The sequence below is a fragment of the Sciurus vulgaris genome, assembly GCF_902686455.1.
Source record: "Sciurus vulgaris genome assembly, chromosome: 3".
NCBI classification, from domain to species: domain Eukaryota; kingdom Metazoa; phylum Chordata; class Mammalia; order Rodentia; family Sciuridae; genus Sciurus; species Sciurus vulgaris.
The window spans coordinates 149,902,726-149,929,409 of record NC_136463.1 but is presented as its reverse complement, the minus strand read 5'-3'; the positions used below and the strand labels follow the sequence as shown (position 1 = coordinate 149,929,409).

The 26,684-nt window shown below is 36.9% G+C and overlaps 1 protein-coding gene across 8 annotated transcripts in view; it reads left to right on the top strand.

Moving 5' to 3' along the window:
• ANKRD44 (ankyrin repeat domain 44) overlaps nucleotides 1-22,625 on the top strand; it is a 317,692-nt gene extending 295,067 nt beyond the window's left edge. For 2 of the 8 annotated variants that reach the window (XM_079132577.1, XM_079132578.1), the window contains exons 21-28: nucleotides 545-761; nucleotides 4,327-4,414; nucleotides 5,365-5,448; nucleotides 6,454-6,599; nucleotides 7,064-7,146; nucleotides 9,013-9,095; nucleotides 10,526-10,617; nucleotides 12,984-14,717. In XM_079132577.1, coding sequence (XP_078988703.1) covers nucleotides 545-761; nucleotides 4,327-4,414; nucleotides 5,365-5,448; nucleotides 6,454-6,599; nucleotides 7,064-7,146; nucleotides 9,013-9,095; nucleotides 10,526-10,617; nucleotides 12,984-13,231 — 1,041 coding nt within the window. In that variant the 3' untranslated portion in view covers nucleotides 13,232-14,717. Of the gene's footprint in view, nucleotides 1-544; nucleotides 762-4,326; nucleotides 4,415-5,364; nucleotides 5,449-6,453; nucleotides 6,600-7,063; nucleotides 7,147-9,012; nucleotides 9,096-10,525; nucleotides 10,618-11,401; nucleotides 14,718-20,322; nucleotides 20,498-22,139; nucleotides 22,217-22,499 lie in introns of those variants that run through there. The other 6 variants (XM_079132580.1, XM_079132579.1, XM_079132581.1 and 3 more) reach the window with 4 other exon arrangements.
• The last annotated feature ends 4,059 nt before the right edge of the window (nucleotides 22,626-26,684 follow it).

The window sequence follows — 26,684 nt, the reverse complement described above, 5'->3', positions numbered from 1 at the left end:
GAACAGGCTATGTAGCCTACATGTGCAGTGGGCTATGCCATCTAGATTTGTTTAAGTACATTCTATGTTTGCCCAATGACAAAATCACCTAACAATTCTCAGAATATATTCCAGTCAGTAAGCACCACATGACTGTATTATCTCATTAGCCCTCACAACAGCCTCTGAGATCATTGTTCCTATTCCTACATACAGGTAAATGAAGTAAGACAGAGAGAGGAGAATTGACCTAAGTTTTACAAGGGTTGGGGAGACAAGATTTTACTTGTATCTTCTTGTTATAAAGGAGGTATTTTCTACTTTACCTTTCATGATTGTTTGGAGAGCCAAAGGGTGTTTCCAAAATGCTGATGCTCACAGACTTTTTGGTTTGGATTTTGCTGGGATTGTCCCACCTCCCTCTGGAGGCATGGCAGAGCCTGCTTCCCTGAGGGCCCACGCACAGGTGCGCTTCCTGTGAGCCCAGAATCACTTGCCAGCTGTCTTGCTTCCTGAGTCTTCTGCCCTTCAAAGGCTTGTTTTGTGTTTTCCTTGCCATGCACAGATTATGACAGGACACGAGGAATGTGTGCAGATGCTGCTGGAACAAGAAGTGTCAATCCTCTGTAAAGATTCCAGAGGGAGGACACCCTTGCACTATGCAGCTGCTAGGGGCCATGCCACGTGGCTGAGTGAGCTGCTCCAGATGACTCCTTCCGAGGAGGACTGTTGTTTCAAAGACAACCAGGGCTACACACCGCTGCACTGGGCTTGTTACAATGGTGAGTTACTTGCATTTGAACCATTCTACTAGACTTCCTGCCCCAGGACCACTGTGATCTCAGTGCAGGCGAGAACACAGCATAATGCCATAAGCTATGGTTTCTACTCTTTCTGCACCCAACAAACAAGTTTTTTTGTATTGGGCCTGTTTGGTGGTTTTTAAAATAGATCCCCATCCCTGTCACCCCCATGGCTGCCCTGACACCTTGGCCCAGTAAAATTCACTATCCCCTTTTTGTTCAACAGTAACCTATACATCCTTACCTGAACCTAGCCAGTTTTAATCAGTTCTGAACTGTATAAGATAACCAAGGATCCCACAAAGAAGTAAAATAACATAGCTGAAAAAACAAAAAACACATGGTATAATAACATCTCATAATTGAATAACAGTAAATGCATGGTTTATCTTTTGGTATTTTTTAAATATTTCATATTCTCCCCCATTTATTTCTTTGCACTTACTCTTAGGGAGATTTTTAATTTTTTTAATTTCATTTATTTGAATAAGAAGGTATGTGTTGCTAATTGTACCATTCAAAATATTGAAGTGTTTAAAGTAAAATTAAGTTTCTAATTCCAAACGCACTTTCTCATGTGATTGTGTATCTTTCATAATTTTTCCTCTGAGACTATAAATACAAATGAATGTGTATCTGTCTTTAATTAGAATTGTAAAATAAATATAATCCTATAACTTTTTTGGGAGGGAGTGGCATTTACTTAAAATTCTGTTAAAGTACTGGAGATGTAACTCAATGGTAAAGCACTTGCTTGATATGTTAGGCCTTGGGTTCAACCCCGAGCACTACAAAACAAAAAAGAAATTTAAAAAAATTCTATTGCAGAAGATCCTTACAAGTCAATATGTATCGTTATAGACTGCTTTAATAACTGTGTATTATTTCATAGCTAGCTCTCTCTCTCTCTCTATATATATATATATATAATATATATATATAATTATTTATTCAAACAGATCTTTGTCGATGGACATTCAAATTGTTTTTTGGTTTTGTTCCTATTATCAACAATGTGGCTATATGTCTGTTCATATTATAATACCAAAAATTCTGTCAGATAAGTATCCAGAAGGGAAATTTTCAAGTAAGAAAGCATGTATATTTTTTAATTGTAATAAAGTATACTTTGCAAAAAGAATATCATTTCTTACACTACCAAGTGTGTATAGAAGTCAGTATTTTCCCACAGCTTTGCCAGCCCAGGAAGTTACCACCTTTTTTATTTTTCTCAGTTTGAATGGCAAAAAATGGTATCTCATTGTTTCCACTTGCATTTGGTATCTCATTGTTTCCATTTGCATTTTGCTATCTAATTGCGTATTCATCGACTCTTGATATTTCCTCTCTGGATAATGCCTTTCCCATCCATTGCTCATTCTTTTTCTTTTTCCTTTTTTTTTTAAATTTTTTTTTTTAGTTGTCAATGGACCTTTATTTAATTTATTTATTTATATACCCTGCTGAGAATTGAACCCAGTGCCTCACACATGCCAGGCAAGCACTCTCCCGCTGAGCCATAACCCCAGCCCCATTGCTCACTCTTTTTCTATGAGTTATTTATCTTTTCTAGTACAGGTGTAGGAGCACCTTGTCTTAGTGATATGAATCTTCTGTGTCTTATGTGTGCTGCACATTTTTTTGTTCCTTGTCTATGATGTCTTTTTCCATGCACACATTTTGAGTTTTTATGTTGTTGTGAATGTCGAATCTTTCCTTTATGGTCTCCAGTCTTGCTTAAGATGGTCCCCAACCCCTAGGATTGTATGGACTTTCCCCCATATATTGCTTACTCTGCTCATATAATTTTATTTTTACCTTTTTAATTCTGTTACAAATTTTTATTTAGAAACTCTATTAGTTCTAGACACAGTATATTGACAAGACCTCTCATATTTTCATTACAGTCTTCTTCTTCTTTTTTTTTTTTTCTTTTTACTGATTCTGCCTTAATGTAAGCAAAACACTTTCTACTTTTTCAACCCAATTTTGCCCCCTCCCTGCCTTTGGAGGACTGTGAGATTTTTTTACCTAAAATGGGTGAGTGCAACTCCACCCCTTGCTGTGAGATCGTCCAGGCAGTGGGAGACCTATACAGGAGAGGAAGGATGTGGTGACAGTGTTAACCTGCCACAGATCACAAGGCCGGCCGGGGTGGAGGGGGTGGGGGGTTTCCTCTTTGTTCTTAGTACTCTCCAGGTACAGGCAGGGGAAGAGGAGCAGTCTTCCCTGAAACTATTCACCCACGCAGGGCAGCCTTCCTCCAAGTCACAGATTCAAGCTCCCATCTTTCCAGAATCTCCTTCACTGGGCATTTTGAAATATTGAAAGTAATTTGATTATTAACAATCCTGCCCGTGCAGTCTCAGGTGGGGACTAATATAGGAACAGTGTATGGAGATGTTACCCTAAGCTAGGTCTTTGAGAGATTCCAACTAAAAGAGGGGTTGAGGTGTCTGGGACTGTGTAAGGAAGGGATGGATGTTGTTGGAAAGCTAGGCAGTTTAACTTGCCCACAGGAGGCTTCTTAACACTTATTACTTTTTGTATGTTCCTTAATCCTCCTTTAACCAGTATCAACTTCTCTCTTTTTAGGTAGAAAAAAAGATGATTTGTGTTTTAGTATTTTTACATTGTCTAGTCTTCATCATTCTGATGTAGATCATAAAGGAACTTTCACTAAATTAGAACTGGGTTTAGTCAGGACACCAGTCTGTATTTCAAAACCAAATAAAATGACTTCTTACCTGACAGTTGTATAGCACTTCACAAACCACCTCTAGGTGTTTCAAGTAGTAAAACTCCCATCATTCTGAGACACAGGTTATTCCTAGTCCAATTTTATATATGTGGGAAACTGAGGCTCAGAGATCCCAAGTAAATTGCCTCAGGTCATGTAAAAAGTAAGTTAATAGAGTTGGCTCTTACCTCAAATTCAGTTGATTTAGAAGCCACCTGTCATTTTGTTAAAGATAATTCTCACATTTCTTCATCTCCTTATTGAAAACAATATTGTGTGCCTACCATGGGCCAGGTGCCATTTAAAATACATAATATTTTACACTCAAAGTCGTTTTACGTGCATCATCTCAAATACTGTTTTCTACTAATCACATATCTCCCCTTCACTCAGGTGCATAACTGTAAATGAACCTATTCATGTCGGTAGAAGGTAAATTTCCTATTACAAATATAGGCAAATTGAGGTATATCTATGTTAGGCATCTATCAATCAAAAGCTGAGGGCAACACAGACTCTAATCTGCTTACAAACGAGGTGTCTTCTCTATCTCCACCAGACCATATGGCCTTCACTGTTTGATTTGTTCATTATGTCTAAGAACACCTGTGAACATAGTTAATAACACTTTGGCATTTTTGTTAATTTTATTCCACAGAGAATGAATAGTCAGCCAATTCAGGAAAATTCCTAAGCTAGAAATGAATCCTTAATGAAAAAAAAAAAAAAAAAAAAAAAAAAGCAGACTATGTTGAATAAAGTTTCTTTCTTGGAAACTCCCTGAATTCTTTTGATTCCTTTCAGGTAATGAAAACTGTATAGAGGTACTTTTGGAGCAAAAGTGTTTTCGCAAATTTATTGGTAATCCTTTTACTCCACTACACTGTGCAATGTAAGTAAAAATGCTGAAAGTTAATGGTGTTACTTTAACTCTTTTGACTACATATGGAAAAATATGCCTTTTAGGGAAGGAAAAAAGCTTTTAGATTACAGATAAGATTAAAATATTCCATTTTTCTGCTAAAGACAAATAGGTCTGATAGCAACGTGCGACCCCTGATGTTAATGATTTTTCAGGAGCTTTTTATAGAGTGCCACAGTTCCAAGTTGATTGACATACTACCTTAGGCAAACTGCATGGAGGGGTGGGTTGAGAGGCACATTTCACATGATGTGAAGAATTCTTCAAGTGCTGTTCATTTGTCTGCCAAATTTTAAAAATAAGCCAGAGTTACCAACAATATGCTTATGGATGGTTAGAAAGACATTTTCTACCAGGAAAAACATTTTCTACTTTTTATATACTGTAATTCTCCATTATTCATATGTAGTAAGTCTCTTTTGGTAAATCTAATTTCTCCTCTAATCTTATAAGCCATTGTTCAGAGAATTCAGTGACTTCAAATCAGACTTCCATTTTCAGTCTGGAAGCCCAAGAACTAAGGATTCTTCATCTTTACATTGTCTGTGGGTTTCACACAATGCTGGGTCTTTTGGTTGGAAAGATTAGAGGCATAAAATAGAGCAATAAAGAAAGTGCAAATGGTAAGGTATCAGGATGATTTCAAATCTGAAGGATCCATATCTTTTCTACTTTGTGATCTTCAAAACACTTAACACAGTGCCTTGTGTAAGGGGTATGCAGTGAACTCCTACCTGGATGCAGAGGTTCTAAGGAGGTGCTAGGATTACAGTGATGCCATTGAAACACATAACACAAATATTGACATCAGATTTTTTTTTAAAGCATCAGATTGTTAGGACATAGAAAATTATATAAGAAGGGAATATATAATTTTTTGAAGAGGGATATTTTTTACATTAAAATCTATTTTATTTTAGAATAAATGATCATGAGAATTGTGCATCATTGCTACTTGGGGCCATGGATTCCAGTATTGTCAGTTGTAGAGATGACAAAGGCAGGTAAGTCATCCTGAGAAGGAGTGTCTTTTGTTTTGATGAGTCTTAGTCTTTGCTTTACAGCCACAGAATAGTCAAACATCTAATTTTAATTGAAAAAATAATACATAGGTATGGTTTTAAAAATTAAATATTATAAATGTTATATAATTAAAAGAAATTTCCCTCTTAGCCCAGAACCCCCAGTTTCTTCCATACAGAAAACTACTTAACACTATTCTTTCTAAATTTTTATATTCTCCTAAATATTTTCTATGCATATCTACACACATACACACACACACACACACACACATTGTTTTTATGCAAATAGGAGCATTCTGTAACTATGTTCTGGTTTTAGTATATCTTGGAGCTCTTACCATGCCAGAACATATAGATTTACCAGACTCTTTTAAAATCTGCATATTATTTCATTGAATCCATGCACAATATTTTACTCAACCTGTCTTCTGTTGAAGAACATTTAGGGTATTTCCAGTATTTTGCTATTTCAAAGACATGGCACAGTGAACATTCTCACATCTGAATCTGTACACATGACCAAGTATACATAGGAGATCAACCTAGGAGTGGAATTACTTGATTAAAAGATTGATAGTTTTTAATTTTGATAAATAGCGCCAAATTATCCTGCTGAAAAAAGTCAATCATCCATATTAGATGATGTGGGCTTTTAAATGTTTTATTTAATCAACCAATTGCCTACAAGTTTAAGATTAATTTTGAAATATCTATCTCAAAGAAGTCTCTAGAACCCAAGAGTAAATAATCACTAAACATGCTAATTTCATTATCAAAGACACCACATACATCCCCCCAATGTAAGGGGTGTCATTCACATAGGTGACACTCCAGTGTCTACCCTGACTGGCTTGTAGAAGGGGCTTGGTCATTGTCTGTGTAAACTGGCAAATGTTAAAACTTAGCATCGTGTTAAGTTGGGCAATTGCTAAAGAGAGGCAGAGTTTAAAGGAAACTGAAGTCATGTTTGTTTGCAATCTTTAGGACACCCCTTCATGCAGCAGCGTTTGCTGATCATGTGGAGTGCTTGCAACTTCTTTTGAGGCACAATGCTCAAGTGAACGCAGTAGACAATTCAGGGAGAACACCACTGATGATGGCTGCTGAGAATGGGCAGGCAGGCGCTGTGGGTACGTACTGGTCAGACAGGCTTTGTGTGTCTGCCTATCCAGAAGCCAAAATAACAAGGGAAAATCAAGCAAACAGTGTTCTTTTAGTATGTAGTCTTATTTACACCCCTTGAGTTTGCTCAGCCACCCTCAGTTCTCTGTGACTTGATCATTGATGGCCATTGTCACAGACAGCCAACCTGCCATGGTGAAATTTCTCAACACTGATAAACCAAATATGACAACAGAATCATTTTAACTGAAAATAATGAAAGCTGGAAGGACAGTTACAGCTGAAGCCTGTCAGCTTTGGATCAGGATAGAACAAATATGGCAGTAAATTGCTCATTTTTTTTTCTTTAAAAACATTAAATATGATTATGCAAGCTATCCTGATTTAAATGTTATTGATTTTATAGTAACTTCTTCAAATTGTATGTGATTAGCATCTAGTCTAAGTAACTCTCTTTTGGTTTTTTCTATAGATATTTTGGTGAACAGTGCCCTAGCCGATCTGACCGTAAAGGATAAGGACTTGAATACGCCCTTACATTTGGCTAGTAGTAAAGTATGTAAATGGATTTAAAACACTGTTACTTAATGTCGTAAGAATGTCACTGAAATTCTGTCAATCTCAGAAGTATGTAACATAGCTCTTAATTAATTTTCCCAGGGTGTTGTCAACAATAAGTGGAATCGAAAGGGAGAAAGGGCAGAATCACCAGGTTGATGAGGATAAGCTCCTCCAAAATGAGTGGCTTCATTCCTGGCATTTGCCACTTGCATTCTTGCCCCATCCATCAATCTTGATCCTGCCACTCCATCTGTCATGTAATGTAATTGGGACCAAGTAGCAGGTTAGGACCTAGGCTTCTAAAAAAACCAAGAAGTTTGGACAGAAATGGTGGCATACACCTGTAATCCCAGCTATTTGGGAGACTGAGGCAGAAGAATCTCAAGTTCAAGGCCATCCTGAGTAACTTAGTGAGACTTGGCTCAAAATAAAAAAATTTTAAAAGAGCTAGTGGTGTAGGTCAATGGCAAAACCTTTGGGTCTAGTCCCCAGAATGTGTGTGCATGTGTGTGTGTGTGTGCGCGCACACAATTCGTCTTTTTCTTCAATTTGAAGACATTACACTAATACCACCAAAAAATGCATTACTATGAAGCAAATGACTATCCACATACATTTCTGCCCTTCGCTCCTTTTTCTGGTGCATAGTTCAGTGTAAAAACTATGGCTGTGTTTTTTGTTTGTTTGTTTGTTTTTTTGCTGTTGTTGTTGTTAAATAGCATTGTGTTTCTACTTACTTAAAAGATAAATGTATGTATGTATGTGTGGGTCTGAACACATATATGTTAGCACACACATAAATATATAGGTATATGTATGTATGATTTTACAAAAGGCATTATAGTATAATGCCAGTTGAAACCAGTGATGGTGATTTATTGCAACATAATTAAAGATATTAATGGTGTCAGCTAAACCCAATGGTATCAGAAATTTCAGCCCTTCCCTGTATCGTTTGCATTTTCTCATTTCATGCTCTATGAAACTCAGGGAAATCACAGAAAGTGCTAGTTTCATGAAGTTCATTACAAGGTGCAGTATTTTAGTGAATACAAACTCAGTGCTTTTCAGACTTTTGGGCAAATAGATCAACTGGCTAGTGTTAAAATAACAAATTCTGATTCATTAGGTCTGAGTGGGGCCCAAGATTCAACATTTCTCTTAGGTGATGAGGTTGATGCCAGTCTGTGGACCTTTCTTAGTAAGGGCTTAGAAACCATGACCCCCTTAAGAAAGCACTAGGCTTAAGTCTTTAAAGGGGATCTCTGGTTTAATAATTGATTTTTTTTTAAATTATCAGCCATCTATTGCCATAAGATCTAGAGATAGCTTCCCCTGGTTGAGCAAGAAAAAGAATGAGTTTTCCTGAAAAGGGCCTCTGCACAACATAAGGCAGTAAATGATGATGAATGATACAGATTACAGGTGTGATGGGAATTCCGCAGGGAAATGGATCATGCAGTGAAAAGTGAAGGCTTCAGGAAGGTGGGAGCTGGTATGTGTTTAAAAAGTACTATTGAAGGATTTAAAGAATACTCTTGATTCTGCTTTACCAGCTGACCTAGCTAAACTAGCATCGGCTTTAGCTGTAGGCATTAATTCTAAAAATTATCTTAGAAATATTAATAGTAAATATGAATACTTTAGATCAGATTTATGTTAACCACATCCTAATAGATTTAATAGAGAATCTTAGAGTATATGGAACCCATTGACTTTTTAGAAAAAAAAAAATTACTCAGAAAATAGCCCTGTTTTAGATAGAGGAAATTCATTTTCAGTTTAAAGCTTAATGAAGTAATTTTTCAGGAAATTCACTGTCTCTTTCTCATGTTTCTTATCATTCTTTTTCTTTATTAGGGTCATGAAAAATGTGCCTTGTTAATACTTGACAAGATACAAGATGAGAGCCTTATTAACGCGAAAAATAATGCACTGCAGACGTAAGTATAACTACTAAAGTTTGACCCAGAGTTGTAGACATTTGATAAATAGTAAGACCTGCTGTGTGCCAGGCAGCCTGTGGGGGACACCACAGTGAGTGGCAGGCCAGGCCTGGCTTCCCCTTCATGAAGACAGTAGTCACGTCCCTGCAAAGGCTGACTAGCTAGACAGTTTTGCTCAGCATCCTTATTTTGATATTCCCTCACAGAATTTTGTGAGTCCTTTGTTTCTCTTCACTGATATTTCTGTGGTAACATTGTAAATTTAATGAGCTATTAGAAAAATCTTATGAGCTTATGGACTGACATATTTGGGGAAACTATTTGTATTATGTATTAGCATTATGTATTCTGACTGGAAAATGACAGTTTTATAAATTAGATTCCCAGAATACATTTGAAGAGTTTCTAAGCTATTTGTCTTAATTATATTTTAATGTAATTCAGTGTAACCCTCAGTGTGAGAGATCTAAAAGCTGCTTCATTTTCTATTTTAGGAAATTACTTATGCATTTGTTTTAAAGGCAAAGAAGTACTGGAATTTTTTTCATTTAAGATTCTTGAGCAATATATAGCACAATATGCTGAGTTTGACATTATACAATATGTAAGGTATCATACATTCAGTTAAGCATCTGTGTACATTTAATAATAATGATGAAACTTGAGAATATATACTAATACCAGGCATATTGATAAACAGTATGAGACAGCAACTCAGATTTAGAAGTAGAAATCAGGCAATAAAGAACCTCCTACAAAACACACCAAAACTTGAATTCTTCCTTTGTCTTCCTATCTACTGTCACTGAGATTTTTTGTAACGCTGAGGATTTGTAATATCTGTAGAGAAATCTGGGCAAACATGTAAGAACAGTTGGATCATTAGTGCCTAGAAAAGATCTGGCCAACACATACCTTTTATAAAAAAGTAAAAATATTCATGTCCTATTTGTAGATTCTTAACTTTATCTTCCATTTAGTGAGTCAAGCTAACCAAAATACTATATTTTTATTGTGTTAGTCAGCTTTCCATTACTAAATTAAATACTCAAGGTAATTGTAAAGAGAAAAAGATTATTTGGGCTCACGGTTTTTGAGGTTTCTGTCCATGATCAGTGGGCTCCTTTGCTTTGGGTGAGACAGCATATCATTGCAGGGAGCATGTAGCAGAACAAAACTGTTTACTCATGGCCAGGACAAAAGAGATAAAGAAGGGACTGGGTCCCACAGTCCTCTTGAGGATGTGCTCCCAATGACCTAAAACCTTCAAATAGACCCCACCTCTTAAAGTTTCCACCACTTCCCAATAGCACCAAGCTGAGGACCAAACCATGAACACATGGGCCTTTGGGTCCATTCCAGAACTAAAATATATATAGCACTCATGCAAATTTATATTACAACTGATACTCAGTATTGTTTTGTAGACCCCTCCACGTTGCAGCACGCAATGGCTTAAAGGTGGTAGTTGAAGAACTGCTGGCCAAAGGAGCCTGTGTCCTTGCTGTAGATGAAAATGGTAAGTGGAAAAAAATAACCAGTTGCTGCACATACCTTCCTTATGCTGGTTGAAGCCTGAGGAAGCTAGAAAGATAGGAGCTAGTTTAAAAGGCAGTAAGAATTTTCTCCTCCTTGGAAGTTCCACGTTATAAGAATCAAGCAAGGATAATCTGTCCTGTCTGTCTTTTTGTAAAACACATTGTCTAACTGTAGACCACCAGTACTCTTCATTTTGCATGTAGTGTCAGCAGCTGATCCCTAACTCCTCAGCATGGCAGTTAAACATTTTAGACACACTAAAAAATTTTCGACTTGGCCTTGGGAATTCCAGCTGCATATGCTGAGGAGTTAGGGATTACATGTGTCATTAATGCATGCTCAAGGGCTCAATGAAAACCTGTATCCTTTATTGTATTTCAGTTCATTCTGAGATCAAATCCTTCCCCCCCCCCCCCTTTTTAAAATATAGATTAGAACTCATTCCTGGTATGGAAATTTGGGGAACATGAGTAAAACTTTATTAATTAATATCTAGGTTTGAAAGCTTCTCCTGATCTCTATAACATTCCTTTTCTAAATGAGCTAATTCTTGTCAGAAGCTTTCTACTCTGCTTCCTAAGACAATTTGAAAACTAATGAATACTAGAATTGCACTAAACTACCATTTTCAGCATCAGTGCCTCTTAACCTTAAGGAGCAAAAAGGAACTTCTGGATATTTATGAATTAAGTAATTTTTTAAATGTGGCATTTAATTAAAGTATTATAATGTATTAATGTAACTCAATTAACTGCTTATTACAGGTATTGGAATTAGCAGCTCATGCCTATTTCTCAGAAGTAAGCAGCCATACTGACATCATTAGCTAACTCTTATTAGTTTTGGTTTTGCAGCCCCATGTATCCTAGCATGTACCCTGCTCTGTCCCCAACCTGAGTCATCTAGGGAGCACAGAGAGTCCTCTGCTACTCCATCTCCTTGGTTTTCCCTCCTCACCTTCCCTCACCGTCTTCTCACTACTATATACCTTAGGTTTGGCATGCAGAAATCCACAGATTTTCTCCAAAATGACCAGAGAGACAAGAATTGATTCGTTTTGCTTCTCTCTAGTATAAATCCCTTGCATCTGAGGTTTATGGGGCCTGTAGTGACATTAGGAACAAGAACCCTGGGTGAGTGGAATATGGTCTGCCTATCTCAGAGATTGGTTGCATCCCAAAGGCCTGGGAACATTTAGGGCAGTTTTGTATAACACTGTAGTAATTCCTTTCCTTGTCACTGCCCTTTGTGAGAAGGAATGGTAAGATACCTGTTCATTCTTGTTTGTGTTCATCCACAAAGAGGAATAATCTCTTAAAGTCTGAGGGGGGTAAGGATCAGGTCAATTGGTGGTAAACAGAATATCTGAGTTTTATTGAGCCAGTTCCTCTGAACCACTGAGTGAATGCATGACTCATTGTGTAGGGGGAACTTTTGCCAGCAGAGAGCGTGGCTAAGCCTTTCAGGCTAGCAGAGTAAAGGTTGGATAGGGTAGTAATTAAGTCGAAGAATGAATCTACCTCCCCAAGGCACCCATTTTATGTGTTGAGACAGTTTTCTTATCTGGACTGATCTATCAAATCTAAGTGATAGTGATGATATAGTTCTAAGTAGGGCAAGCATAGAAATTTTCCCACATCTGTTACATTTCAGATTTGGGACTTTGGTATGTGGGGTGGCTATTTTTTTTTTTTTAATGCTATTACATTTCTCTTAAATGGTAGTCAATTTTGAATCACAAATCAATTAGTGCCCTTCTGTGTCTGATCTATCCAAACATTTCCATTTTTCTAAAACCAGTTAATTGATGTATACTTTATGTAAAGTGGCAAAACTGCATTAGTCATTCTGACAGCCATCTAATTTTCAGTATCATTTCTAACCTGACACAGTTACCTACCATGGAAAGTCATTGTTCTCAGAATGAGAGTCCCCTTCAGGCCTGGGTCTGAGGCTCATGGTGTGCGTGTACTCTCAAGTGGAAACGTCCTCCTGGTTGTCCTGTGGCTGTTTTCTGTGGAATTGTGTCCTACCCCCACCCCCTCATGTTTCTGTTCACTAGATGAAGGCTGGAATTCTGCCTAACTTCAGATAATATGATGCTTGCTGTAGTCATGTGAGCTGAAAACAACCACCAAAAAACCCCTCCATACGATGTCTCCCCCTCCTTATGCCCTCCAGCCTCACCCCTAGCATGACTTGTGGGAATAACTCCTCCTTTGACCTGGCATGAATGCTAACTCAACATACATCTCCACCTGTGAGCTCATGGGAGATGTACTGTGGAATGCTCACGCCTCTCTGGACCCCAAGACTAACCACTGCCTTGTCTGCGTTTACGCCCAGGTCATACCCCGGCCCTGGCTTGTGCTCCTAACAAAGACGTGGCTGACTGCCTGGCCCTCATTTTGGCTACCATGATGCCTTTTTCTCCTTCCAGTACAATGACGGCTGTCAACTTCGTTTGTTTTAAAAAAGACAATTTGAGCAGGACGACCCTCTCCAATCTGGGTAGCATGGTTAGCCTGTGCAGTAACAACGTAGGCTCGGAGGACGGGTACAATGAAAACGATTCTGATTCCGAAACCTTTTGACTTTGGACTATAGAAGCTTTTCCTTCATCACCCATGTTGGAGGAAGGGAAAGAAGCTTGAATTCCAATTTTATGCTGTGCTCAAGTATTATTTGGGGCCCGAGCTTCCAGAAGCCAGTAGAGAAGGAGTTAATCCAACCAAGGGAGGGCAGCGAGGCTGTAGGGTGAAACACTCACAAAGATGGGCCCCGAGTTTGTTTCGTTTCATGTTTTCCTTAGATCTAAGATACTTCTGTGAAAGTCTACCTCTCATTTTAAGTAAGGAATAAAAAGAAAGTATTTGATTCTATTTCTTTGGGGATAATGCAACAGAGAGGCAACTGTTCACTATAAAGAATTTTTGTGTGTGTGTATTCAGCAGTGAGTTTTCAGAAGTATATCAATGTGACCTTCATGTCCCCTGGGAGGGGAGGGAAGAAGTAGATAGGAAATGCCTCAAACCTCTTCTCACTCCGATGTTTACTTCCTCACTAGAAGCCAAAGGTAAAGATGTTCATCTTCAGAAATAATGCCTATAATCGTCTTTTTAAGGGAGTTCAACTATTCCTATCCTCTCTCTAGTAAGCACTTAAATATCCAGAACTTCTTTCTGAAGATCTTTGTTAAAGTTGCCAGCTGAAAGGAAAGAATGAACTTGCTTTTTTTGGTTTAACACAAATATGGCACCCAATGCTCCCCATAACATGACTAATTTTCTCTCAAGTGATTGAACCCCAATCTATCTAGTAAAATTGCAGATGAAAATTATATTGCACCAAAACTTTAAGACAATGTGCAAATTTAATATTAAATTATCCTTTGTTAATTTGTCCTTAAAATACTAACTTTTTAAAAACATCTGAGTCATCAGCATTGTTCGTCAATAGTAAAATGTTAAATGAGCTTCTCAGTCAAGGTCATGCCAAGTGAGTGAAAGTTTGACTGCAAAAGGGAACCAAGAAAGTGAAAGCAGAAAGTAGAAATGGGTGATATGGAAATTAAAGCCAATTGCCAGTTGCTTGATGATGAAATCAACGTAGTGAATACTGTGTCTACTCCCTCTGCCAAAGCTTCTAGGTCAAATGGACCCCGTTCCGCACCTGGAACAGCTGTACAAAAAGAAGAATGAGACTTTTTTAAAATTATGCACACACACACACACACACACACACATCTGTGTATATATATGTATGTAGCTCATCAGCAAGCTATACATGAGGACCAAAATGCTTCAGTCTAAAGTGGAAGATTTAAAATTTTTTCCTTCAAAATGCAAGTGAGAACTGTAGTAGCTTTTCTATGGAGTTAAAGTGTAATCTTTTTGTGTACCAGTCTTTGTTGTATTTTATATTTCTTATGACACAGATTTCTAGTTGATGGCTTAACATTTGTAACTGATGATGTGTTGACCACAGTTTATTTTTTTGCCAAACTAGAGAAAAATGTCTGTCTACTTTTGATGTAAATGTGTTTATATTTATTTGAATGAAACAAATGCTGAGGAAACATCACTGTCTGTTCCCTGTTTTAATTGTTATGTATCTTATTTGGAATAACGAAAAGTAGATAAACACCCTTGACCCTGGGCTAGCCGGCAGCCCTGTGGCCAAACCCAGCATCTCCACTGCTAAGGTTTCCAGTCCACCCTTGGGTCCATCCATCGCTCAGCCCCAGTGTGCAGCCAGCTTAGTGTATGTAAGACATGGCCATCCACGTGCTCTCTGTAAGACAAAAGCTGAAGTGTATAGTGAATCATACACACAAAGGTGGGCCAAAGAAAGATTCAGAAATTACCTGAAAAATGCTGAAAATCTCACCTGGTCCCCGAACCCTAGTGGGATATGATGTCAGTGTGGGCACTGTGCCAAGAGAAGAAATAAGAATCACCAGCTCAAGGACTATATTCCCCTTGAGGAAGAGACAGGAAAGAAATGTGTTGTAATAGGGCAGTACTAGTCGACATTTTATAATAAGTTCCATTTTCACCCTGGAAATTTCTATTTTATAGTGTATGTGAGATATTTTTCAAAACAGTGTTCTATCCTATCTGAATCAAACACAGATACTGTATTGTATTTTTCATCTAACTGTAAAAGACTTTATTTAACCTTACTCTTTTAATATCCTGGATTTAATTAAAACTTGTGTTGAGCTCTTCACACATGAGAACTTGTTTAAAGGTCTTACAGAACCGTTGTTAATTTCATCAAACATTTTTAACACCGTCACCGTTATTTTTTAAACTCAGCGTGGGTATTTTCTCTCCTTCTTCTGTTCCTTTTGTTTATAGAAGATGAATTTTTAAATATATAAACAGATTGCTAATGAGCAATAATGACCTATCTTTACCAAAACACTGAAAACAAGGGAGCTCCAGTGTTGAAGAGCATGACATACTGCAGTGTCTTTTTCTAGAAGTGAGTGGAAATCTTGCTCTGTTGGTATTTAAAGCAGGAAATGAAATGCCTGCATTAAATGGCGAAACAGCATTAACATTTTTCCTGTAGAGTAGCAGAGAGTACGTGGATCTTATCAGCAAAGCAGTGACCTACCTTGAGGCACTATCTCTGTGGAGGTGCATTTTGACTTTTCCTCACTGTCTTTCCGATAGAAGGAGGACAAAGGAACAAAATGAAATCATGCTTACAATGAACTGTTCATTGAATCAGTGTAGATCTCTCCTTCGTTCTCCCTACTTCTTCATAATAGAGACCAAATTTTTTTTTTAAAGAAATGACTTTAAAAACTGTAATTTCTGTGTGTTTCAAATTACATCTTTTAGAAATAAAATCATGTTTGCAACATAGCTTTCTAAGGGAGGGAAAAAAAACACCAGAAAACGTGTTTTTTTAGTCTTACTTGCTTAGTGCTTTTACCTAAATGTGTTATTTTAGACTGTATTTTAACCACAGTCCCAGGATTATGTTTCATTGCACTTACCAATTCGCCAGTGTCTGCCTATCTTTGGTAAATACATTATTATCTCCAAATTGCCTAAAATCTGCTATGATTCTACAGTAAATAGCTCAGGGGATTTCTATTTATCACTACTAAAAGGGCACCATAGTATGTTTTGGTACTTTAGGCAGTAAACAGCTGCTTGATTTATTATTTTATTATTCAGTTAGAACAAGAACATCAAATGGATTTGCTGCACTAGTTAATCTTTGTACTGTTGAGCAACTTGGTTTGCTTCTCTGTTGTGTTGGTTGAAAACTCATCCCATTTTTTGTCATGTGAAATGAAGTTAGAGTGCCTTTTTATATTTGTATATTCTGAAAATGTTCTGTGAAATGTTTTGTATTTTTTCATTTGAGTGTTATCAGAGCAATATAATATCAGTGAGTTTTCATTTCAACCTTTCTTTGAATGTATAAAGTGTCTTTTTCTCCCCCATTTCCCCTTTTCTCTGCTTTGAAATGAAAATGCTAAAGTTTTCTATAGGAATTATGTTTGATTTTGCAGTGCTAAAATGCTTTCTTCTTACAAAACTGTAAACCATAGGTCAGTATTATAGAGGAAAAGCGTTTTGAGATAGTGACAATCTGAGCGTGTGTATAAAATGTAATTCTATGAGTTTCTTATGCAGTGATATAAAGATTCAATGCAAGTACCTTTTGTTTAGTAGTTTTGTCTACATTCTTTATGCTTTAGCATGTGCAATATATCTTTACAAAGCACGATGATACAAATTTGGTGCCAGTGTTATATTTTGCATAACATATTTGTAACAGCATAAAATAATGTATGATGATTTCAGTGGGATTTTGTCTGTAATGTTTTCTTATGTAAATTGGAGTTAAATGACTCTGGTAAATGTCATGACTGTAAAAATGAGGAAAATTGTTTTTAGTTCCGTGAATGACTTTGAACCAATCTGAATCTTCTCAAGCACAGTTTGATACTTTTGCAACTACTGAATGCTCAAATAACATAATGAAGTACTTAACTGTAATATACTATGGAAATGCATTCAGATGGTTATTTTTACAAATAAAAACGGTACAAATATTGTTGAAATTTGTGTTTTGTTTAATTTTTCCACCTTATGCTTTCTTTCACATTATGCTGATTTAAATCTTTGTCCCCCACCTTTCGAACCATAGCAATATTATTTACACTTTGAAAATAATCAAGATAGAAGTGTATCTCCAGATTTATGACTTCTGTATGTTATCACAATTAGCTTTTAAAAAGTCAAACACGTATGTTTGATTTTTATAGATATTTCTGCCTCCAACATTTTCCATAAAGGACTTGAGCTGGCTTGCAAAAAAAGACTTGCAATAACCTACAAGTGGAAAAATTAGGACAGGAAGAAAGAATACAAACACGTATAGGAACCTTACTGTTTAGACACAGTAGCTGTGACTGAACTTGAGTTTGCTCTAAGCTTCTTACAGCCAAGGCAAGAGCGAAATATGATCAGTTATATGTCCACATATATCAGAAAGGAGGAAGCCAACTATGTACTCAAAATTTGAAATCAACCAGTTTATCTTTGTTGTTTTCACCACTACCCTTTAACTGCTTCATAGCAATACAAGAACCTACCTCTCAGTACTTTCTTTAAAGGTATCCGTAGGTTTTCTATCTCCATTTGTCTCACCATCTCAATTTTCTCCACCTGAGTGGTAACTTCAGGGAAAGTCCCTGGGAAAAATAATGAGCAAATTCATCCTGATGGAGTTTCTGACTAATGAGAAAGAGATTTGGGGGTGGAGCTTGCCTAAGTTCCTCAAATCACAGAATCATAGAATATATGCAGTTCTTACAGTCCACTCCAGTTCCATCACCAGCTTTTTCATGAAGAAACTGAATTCCAGAGAAGTTAACAACTTGCTTAAGTTTGCAGAGTATTTGCCGGAGACCTTTCCTGTAGAAACTCAACATGGCAGCTAGCCTCATGACAGCACACAAGACAGAAGTCTCTGGTCTTTGTAACTGAGACTCAAAAATGATATGCCATCCTTTTTCTTACATTCTATCCATTGGAAACAAATCTATACTTGGAATCATACTGTTCAGACGCAGTAGCTATACTCAAGGGCAGAGGATTACCAAAGGGAGTAAACACAAGGGGGGAGGAATCACTGGAGCCATTTTTGGAAGCTGCATACCACAATGGTCTATCACAGTGCCCCTTGAGGTACAGCATCATTCTAGAATGCCTTCTTCCCAGTAATGGCTCAGGAAATTGTTTACTTGACTTCCTAAATTCTCCCTTTCAAAAAGTATATTAAGATCCCTAATTTTACTTGTGCCCTCATAAACAAGTAGAAAGGGGATAATGGTCTCTCTTGTAGCAATTATATTGTGAACATTGATGTGGCACTTTGTCTCCAAACTGCTTGTCAAAAGATCCCTCTCTCTCATTCCATTCAGCAGGTTTAAATCCCCATGCATTTATCCCTCACTTAACACACTTAATGCATTCCAGAATTAGCTTGCAAGGCACAAAAGCATTAAGCTAAAAGTCCATTAACATAACATAAAAATATTGTGGGTAGAAGTGTTTTATGAATTATGTCTTTAGCAAATTACATACAGAAGGTACATTTGCTGTAAAATATAAAGCAAAAAATGGCTATGCCATTCCATTCATTAATTCTCAATTCTCTTGAGAGGTGTGATTGGAAATGTGTGAGCATTTGTGGTGGGGAGGGATTGCTACCAGAATCTACCATTTGAGACCCAGGAATACCAGATATGCCACCCAGTCCAGTAACCAACAATCGCATCCACAGTGCCAGTGATCCCCCTCCTCTCTGCTCATTCACTCTCCTTCTGGTTCTGAACCATTTCTTCATCAACTTACTCCCTGTGAAGTCAGCAGATTTCTTTATATATTTCCATAAGGAATTGCCTAAGCATACTCCAATATGCAGCCCATCATAAGGAGAACATATGAGCTCATGAAGAACTTCAGAAGGCAATGCTGAGACCATGTACCCTAGTTTTCCCAGGAGAGATCAGATACATGCATGTGAGTGGACAAGAGAAAAGTTCTGCACAAATTCAAGAAAAATATTTAATTCCTTTATTAATAGACAGACAAATTCATGCATGTGACAGAGTTTATTAGTAACCCTTACAAGAGCAGATGCACCAGAGTGGTGAGGAAAACAATCCAAAGATAGTGAGTTGAGAAGAGAAAATGAGAGGAGAAGGTGAAGGGAAAAAAAAATGAGGCAGTAACTGAAAGAGAATGTGGAGATAGGAGATGTAGAGTATTGATGGTAAGGGAAAGGTGTAGGAGAGAGCAGAAAGAAAATGCGTGAAAGTGATTCAAGCAATTTTGAAGATCATTTGTAGAGCAGTAGAGAATTGCTGAATAGGGTTTAGTACACTTGAGATTTATAATCTTTAATTGAAAATATTAGTCATCCTGGTGAGTTTTTTCCATTAGCTATTTGAATGCAGGCATGGAGTAAGTAGAAAATAGAGTTTAGCCAAGGATAGAGCTTTGTAAGGTGAGTCCAAGGAAAGGGAAGGGAATGGAACCTTAGTGCTTTTAATAGATGTGATTCTATAGTTCATGGATCATAAGTAGGTAAGTAAGAAAGTCAAGACATAAGGGAGATGATGAGTAGTAAAAAAGAAAAAGGTGGTACCATCAATGGATGGAAGGTATGACAAGATAGAAGAATTGTTGAGTCGTAGCACCAAAGTTGAACTGGACACAGGGTGCTCAAGGTAAAGATTCATAAGCAGTACAGTTTTGATGATGACACAGCCAAGGATCTCACCAGGGGAATGGGTGTCTGAGGATGACTGAAGGAAAAAGCACAGGAAGGAAAGAAGTCAAAACCCAGGTAGGTGAATATGGTGATTAGTTCAAAAGCCATTCATCACGGAATTTAAACAAAATTGATGAGAAAACTTGGCCATTTCAAAACATCTGTTATCCAGACATTTTACTAAAAGTAGACACAAACTCAAAGCTGATTTATTGTGGGTCCAAAGTTTGATATCAGAATTAGGATAACATTTTTAAAGAAGTAATGATGGTCAAATGAATTTTTGTTAAAAAAAAAAAAAAAAAACAGTCCTCGACTATGGCACAATGACAGGTTTTATGACCATGTGGTTTAAACTAAATGTGTTTATCAGGCTCTCCAGAAAACATGACAGATGGCTAAGAGCTGCAGAATGAACAAAAGGAGCGTGTGGATCAGACAAATATCTTAGCGATAATAATGAAAAATTGAATACTTCCCAGAGGACTTTCACAGAGAACAAAAGGCTAAAATCTTTGGAATTCTGTATTGCTCTGTAAGTGAAAGCCAATTTACTTCAAAATATTAACTTTTGCTGAAAAATCGCAATTTTTAGCCAAAAATCAGAAAGCTAATTTGGGTTTATAATTCCCTTTTGAATTTCCTTTTTTAGAAACAATTCCTTCATTTCTAATGCCATATTTCTATTTCTTAAATCTTTTTTACATATACACACACACGTATATACACACCCATATATACATTTTTATATACATATATAGAGATGTTTGTTTTAATACATAATATTCTTTGTCAGGCCTGAGATCTATTCCTTGCTATTTTATTATTACTTAAAGTCCATAAAGATTTTGTTAGCAGAATGGTACCTGCTAATTTGTTGATTTTCTGCTTAACTTTATTCACAAGGGACTACCTATTAGCATGTAAATTTTGATTAGTCTGCTGGACCCATTTAATTTTGGCATCAATACTAAAAATGCTGATAAAGGGCCAGTTGGTGCCATCTGGGAGCTGACTTTGTGATGTCACAGCTGACACTAGAAATTAGATTGAGAAAACCAATTAATTTCCCACAATGTATTTCAGATATTGAAAAAGAAAAGTCTTTGAGGGTGCTAACAATAACCCCTAGAGATAAGAATGTCTCTTCTAGTATATATGAATGATCCATCCTTGCTGCCAGCCTTGTGACTGCAGAGTGAGCTGGATGGTGCAGAGCAGAGGACATACTTGTTAAGATGTTGTTTGTGACCAGACCTTTTGCACCCCAAATGAAAATCACCTCGTCAAATTGCTCAAGCCCCTTTCCAATTGGAGTGAACAATGAAAGGAGCCAATCCTCCCTCAGTGCTTATGATGTGCCAGGCTCCATTCTGAGTGGTGCATATCCTTACAGGAGCCCTAGGAGATAGTTACATCCCCAGGAATACATCGCAAACTAATGGCAGGTCTGGGATTCAAACCAGTCAAGGTGACTTCAGAACCATAATCTTAACTCTGCTGCACACACAAACACGTGTATATACACACATGCATACACACATTCATATATACATACATGTATACACGTGTGTAGTACAGTAAGATTATGGATTAAAACAAACATGTTTATATATGTATATAACTATATACATGTGTATATACATGTGTGTGTAGCAGAGTTAAGGTTATGAATTAAAATGTGTATATATACGCACACTTAATTCATAATCTTGTGTATATATACACGTATACACATATATACACACATATATAATGTATATATATACATGTATATATATACACACATATATACATTCTGATTCATAATCTTAACTCTGCTACATGCACGTATATTACACATATACACACATATATATGTATATTTGTATATACTTATGTAAATATATATTCATGTTTATTTTAATCCATAATCATACCCTGATACACACACACACACACACACATATGTATATATATGGATATATATATACACACATGTGTATACAGAGTGTAAAACAAATTGCTTGATGTCATTTTTTCCCTTTTTCTAGCTTGTTTTTCTGTTTTGTTTTGGTTCCCATTTTGTTCTTCTGTTTTTGTTTGTTTGCTTTTTCGGTGCTGGAGATTGATCCAGGACCTTGTCCTTGGTAGGCAAATGCTTTATGACTGAGCTACATCCCCAGCCCTTTTTATTTTATTTTGAGACAGGATCTCACCAAATTTCTGAGGCTGACCTTGAACTTGTGATCCTCCTACCTCAGCTTCTTAAACACCTGGGATTACAGGTATGTGCCACCACACCCAACTGCTTTTAATAATATTACATGGTCTTCCTTCTGTGTCAGTAAGTAATGGTGCTGTAGTTTGAATCAAGAATGTGCCCCCCAAGTCCCAGGGGTTAAATGCTTAATCCCCAGGTGATGTTTTTGGGAGGTGGCGGAACTTTTAAGAGGTAGCGCATGGTGGGAGGTGTCCCATGCGCCACCTCTTAAAAGGTGTCCCCATGAAGGCAAGGGTGGGACCTGATCCCTTCCTATGCTTTTGTGTGTGTGAATGTGTCCCAACAAGGAGGTAAGCAACTTCGCTCCACCAGAAGTTCCCTGCCATGACATGCTGTCTCACCATAGAACCAAAAGCAACAGAGCCCACCAACCATGAACAGAAACCTCCAAAACTATGAGCCAAGATAAACCTTTTCTCTCTGTAAGTTGATTATCTCAGGTATGTATTATAATAATGTAAAGCTGACTAACATACTTTGGTTTAAAACCAGGAGTTAGTAAACAATGGGTTAGTAAACTATGGGAATTTGGTCTATGGGTCAAAACCAGGACCTACTTTTAAAAAAAATACCAGTTTTACTGAGATATAGTTGACAAAAATTGATAAAATTTAACCTTGTAAATTGTACAATTCAATGTTTTTCAGTGGTTCTTTAAACTTATGTAAGCATTACCATTCATTTCAGAAAGTGTTTTATCACCTGGTACCCATTAGCAATCTTTGTCCATTCTCTCCTCTCTTCCCATTCGTTGGTAAAACCACTTTCTGTCTCTATGGATTTGCCATTCTGTGCACTTCATATAAATGCAATAATATGACTTTTGGTGACTGGCTCCTTTGCATAATGTCTCCAAGGTTCACCCATGGTTTAGCATGAATCACTACTCTATTCCTTTTTACAGTCAAATAATATTAAATCATATGAATATACCACATTTTGTTTACCCATTAATCAGTTGGTGAACATTTGAGTTGTTTCTACTTTTGAGTTATTATGAATAATGTTGATATGAACATTTATGTACAGAATTTTGCATGGACATAAGTTTCAATTTTCTTGTGTGGTTTTGTGACTGTATGCATAAAGGATGTGGGTCTATAGTTTCCTTTTGAGCTCTGTTTCTGTTTTGGGTATGAAGGTAACACTGGTCACTTAGAATAAGGTTAGAAGTGTACATGGCAGCATAGGAATATAGCCTCCCATCTTCTTCATCCTTCACTGAGAAGATTCTTGCATCTACAGATGGACTCTCAGTCTGCATGACCAAGTTCTGTCTATACCCTCAGCATCCCTTGCCAACCTCTTGGGCCTAGGAAAGTTGCATTAGAGGCTCAGGCTGCCCTCAAGATGGTAGACTGGGGAAATAGACCCCTGTAGACCCTATGAGTGGATTCAGGATCTTTCAGCAGGGAATCTTAGTATTTTGTATGTCAAAATAGTTTAAAACAGGGTGACAGACCTATTTGGTACATCCCCTTTGACCTGTAGGCTCTTTGCCCCATGGGAAAGGGAACAATATAAGAAGCCAGGGCAATTGCCTTCCATTATGGGTCACAGGTCTAACATACTACTGCTAACCAATTCACTCTGGTACCTACAATTTAAACATTAGCCCTTCAGAAAAGCAGAGACATTATATGCCAACGTTTTGTTGTTATTTTTTTTTTTTAATAGAGGCAATTTAAATGTCATTCTAGGATATTTCTACCTTGGAAAAAATATGGAGCCCTTAAAAATAATAAAGAATGTAAGTATAGTTTTTAAAAGCAAGTTTCAGTTAAATGTTTATAGTTACAACTTTAAACAACTTAAAAAAATCCATGTATGTGTTTAGAGGTATCTCTGTTGTATGATCATGGACAAAGATAAGGCAGGACTCACCTCATAAGATTCAAGGAAGAAGGTTTAAGAAATGATGAGGTTAAATGGGAAAATGGATCTGGCATATAGATAGAGAAAATAAAAAACATAAAATATAAAATTGCTTTATATCACAAAAAGTAAGTAAAATTTGAATATGTCTACAGACAAAGAATAGAATTGTAACATACATGTACTAAAGTATTTTTTCAAGTAACAGAATTGGGCAATTTTTACTCCGAATTTTGTTGTTTATTGTTTGTACAATAAATTTTTTTTCTAAGAAAAGAGACTAGAATGCATAAATAGAAATTGAGAGGTAAATCAGTCATTCTATTTCCTGCTAGGTTAATACTGTTCAATAGAATCAGCTCCAAGGTCCATGACTAAAAAGGAACGAAGAAAACTTTTTGAGATGCTTCACTAAAAATCACAGATATATAAAGAATTCAGGAATACATCGTTTTAAAAAGAGTTAAAGAACTAAACTTAAACAGCTTAAAGTTTTCTTTAAATGTAAAATTTGGAGATTTGAGTCAGTACTTTCTCATATCCTTCTACATCTGACTTCTTTTTATTCTTAGTTCTGTTAGTCAACAGTGTCAACCACCTACAGCATCTAAAGTAGTGAACTAGACACATGCAGATGCCAAGGAATAATCATGGTTGAAGCTGACTGCACCATTGTTCCCAGTAATCCACCATAAGAAGGATTTCTTTCAGACAGATTAAGGAGGTTTGCCCTTCCTCCTCTGAATGAGAAAATAAATAGGCTTTAAACTACAGCATGACCAATTTAAGATGGTGAACATTATCTGATAAATATGTAGTAAATATGCAGGTGGTTACTACAGACTGTAAAGTTTTCTCCCTGTAGACTTTAAGAATGAAGGTTGTCACCCATTCCTCCAGGATGGCATTAGAGAGGCGTCAGATAGCACAGAACTCTTTCAAGCACTATGTACATGCTATCCTCATCAGTTCATTATTCTACATTTTCTTCCTTTTTGGAACAACCTGTAGTCCCTGTTAAATTCAATAGCACCAAAATTTGTCTGTATCCCTAAACAGCAAACAAGACAGACATCCTAGACTCCTCCTTCTCCTTTGTTATTCTTATCCGAATGGTTATGAAGTCCTGTTTCTTCCATGTCTCCTAAATGTCTTTTGAATCAAATATCTAATTCCCTTATACATTACCCTTATTTCTGACCCTCATCATAGGATATTTAGATTATTGCAAGAGCATCCTAGCTAATCTCTTTTTCTGTAGTCTTGCTTATTCCAGTTCTTTTGCAAAATTGCTGCCAAAAACTATTTTTTTTTTTAAAGTTCGAGTTCTTTAAATTGAAAAAGCATCTATCACCTCTTCATCTTCATTTCCCACGTACCACTTCATTTCCCCTGTACCATTCTTCCACCCTAAACTATGGCATTGTGGAAAGATTGCAGTCCTCCTTGTTTATGTAGCCCTGCCCTTTATGTGTGGATTCTTTTTCCAGGATATTCCTTCTTTCCTTTCTTGCCTATTCAAATCAACTTTTGAGACCCACCTCAAATATTGCTTCTTTTCAAGTAGTTTCCAAATTTTGACCTAAGAGCAAAAGGCACAAATAGCTATTTCTTCCTTTTTTCTGTTCAAGCAGCTTCTATGTGTTGCTAGCAATGTAGACTGCATGTCACTTTCTTCTGTAATTACATGATTATGTGTGTGAGGGAGCTGAAATATTCTTGTGTCAATGTTCCTCCTCCCTACAACCCCCCACGTGCCACATGACAAACAACAGTTTTGGTTGGTCTAATTCTGAATGTTTTCTGGGGTGGAAGAAAAAGGAATGACACAAAACATGAACAGAAAGGAGAAGAAAATTACAAGGATCTAGTGAAAATAGTTAAACCTGTCAACAAATGAAGAACTTAAAGATAGGAACTTTTACCAACAGTAATGGAATGGAGGATTAGCACAGAGTGGCCTCTGGGTAATTAGCCTCTAAATATAGCAAATTAAACTGGGATCCTTTTTAATACTATTTGAAAAGTACAAATAAATATTGACATAAACTTTTAACTACCATTCAGAAACTAGACTGCTTCCCGCAGAGACTAAGCCATGTAAAACCCTAGGTTTTATTTAGGTCACATGTATTACTTGTTTCCTTTTCTAGTGCTTGTTTCTTTCCCCAGCGCTGCTATAGTTTGAATATGAATAGTGGACTCAAAGGTTCATGTATTAAAGGCTTGTCCCTGGGATGATGCTATGGGGAGATGCTGTTGACAAGGTGGGACCTCATGGGAGGACTTAGGGCCCTTGCAGGTGCACTCTTAAAAATAGTTATGAGACCAGAGTTGGTCACTGTCTGCTTCCGGCTTATGATATAAGCAGTTCATTCCACCAAATGTGTTGCCTTTGTCTGAGGCCCAAAGCAATGGGGTTACCTGATCTTGGACTGTAGCTTCAGAACTTTGAGCCAAAATAAAACTTATAGATTTTTTTTATAAATTATTTGGCTCTCCAGTATTTCATTATAGTAACAGGAAGCTGACTAAAACAAATACTAACCACAGTGTGTAAATATACGAGTAGCACATGTGTAAGAGCATATTGTATG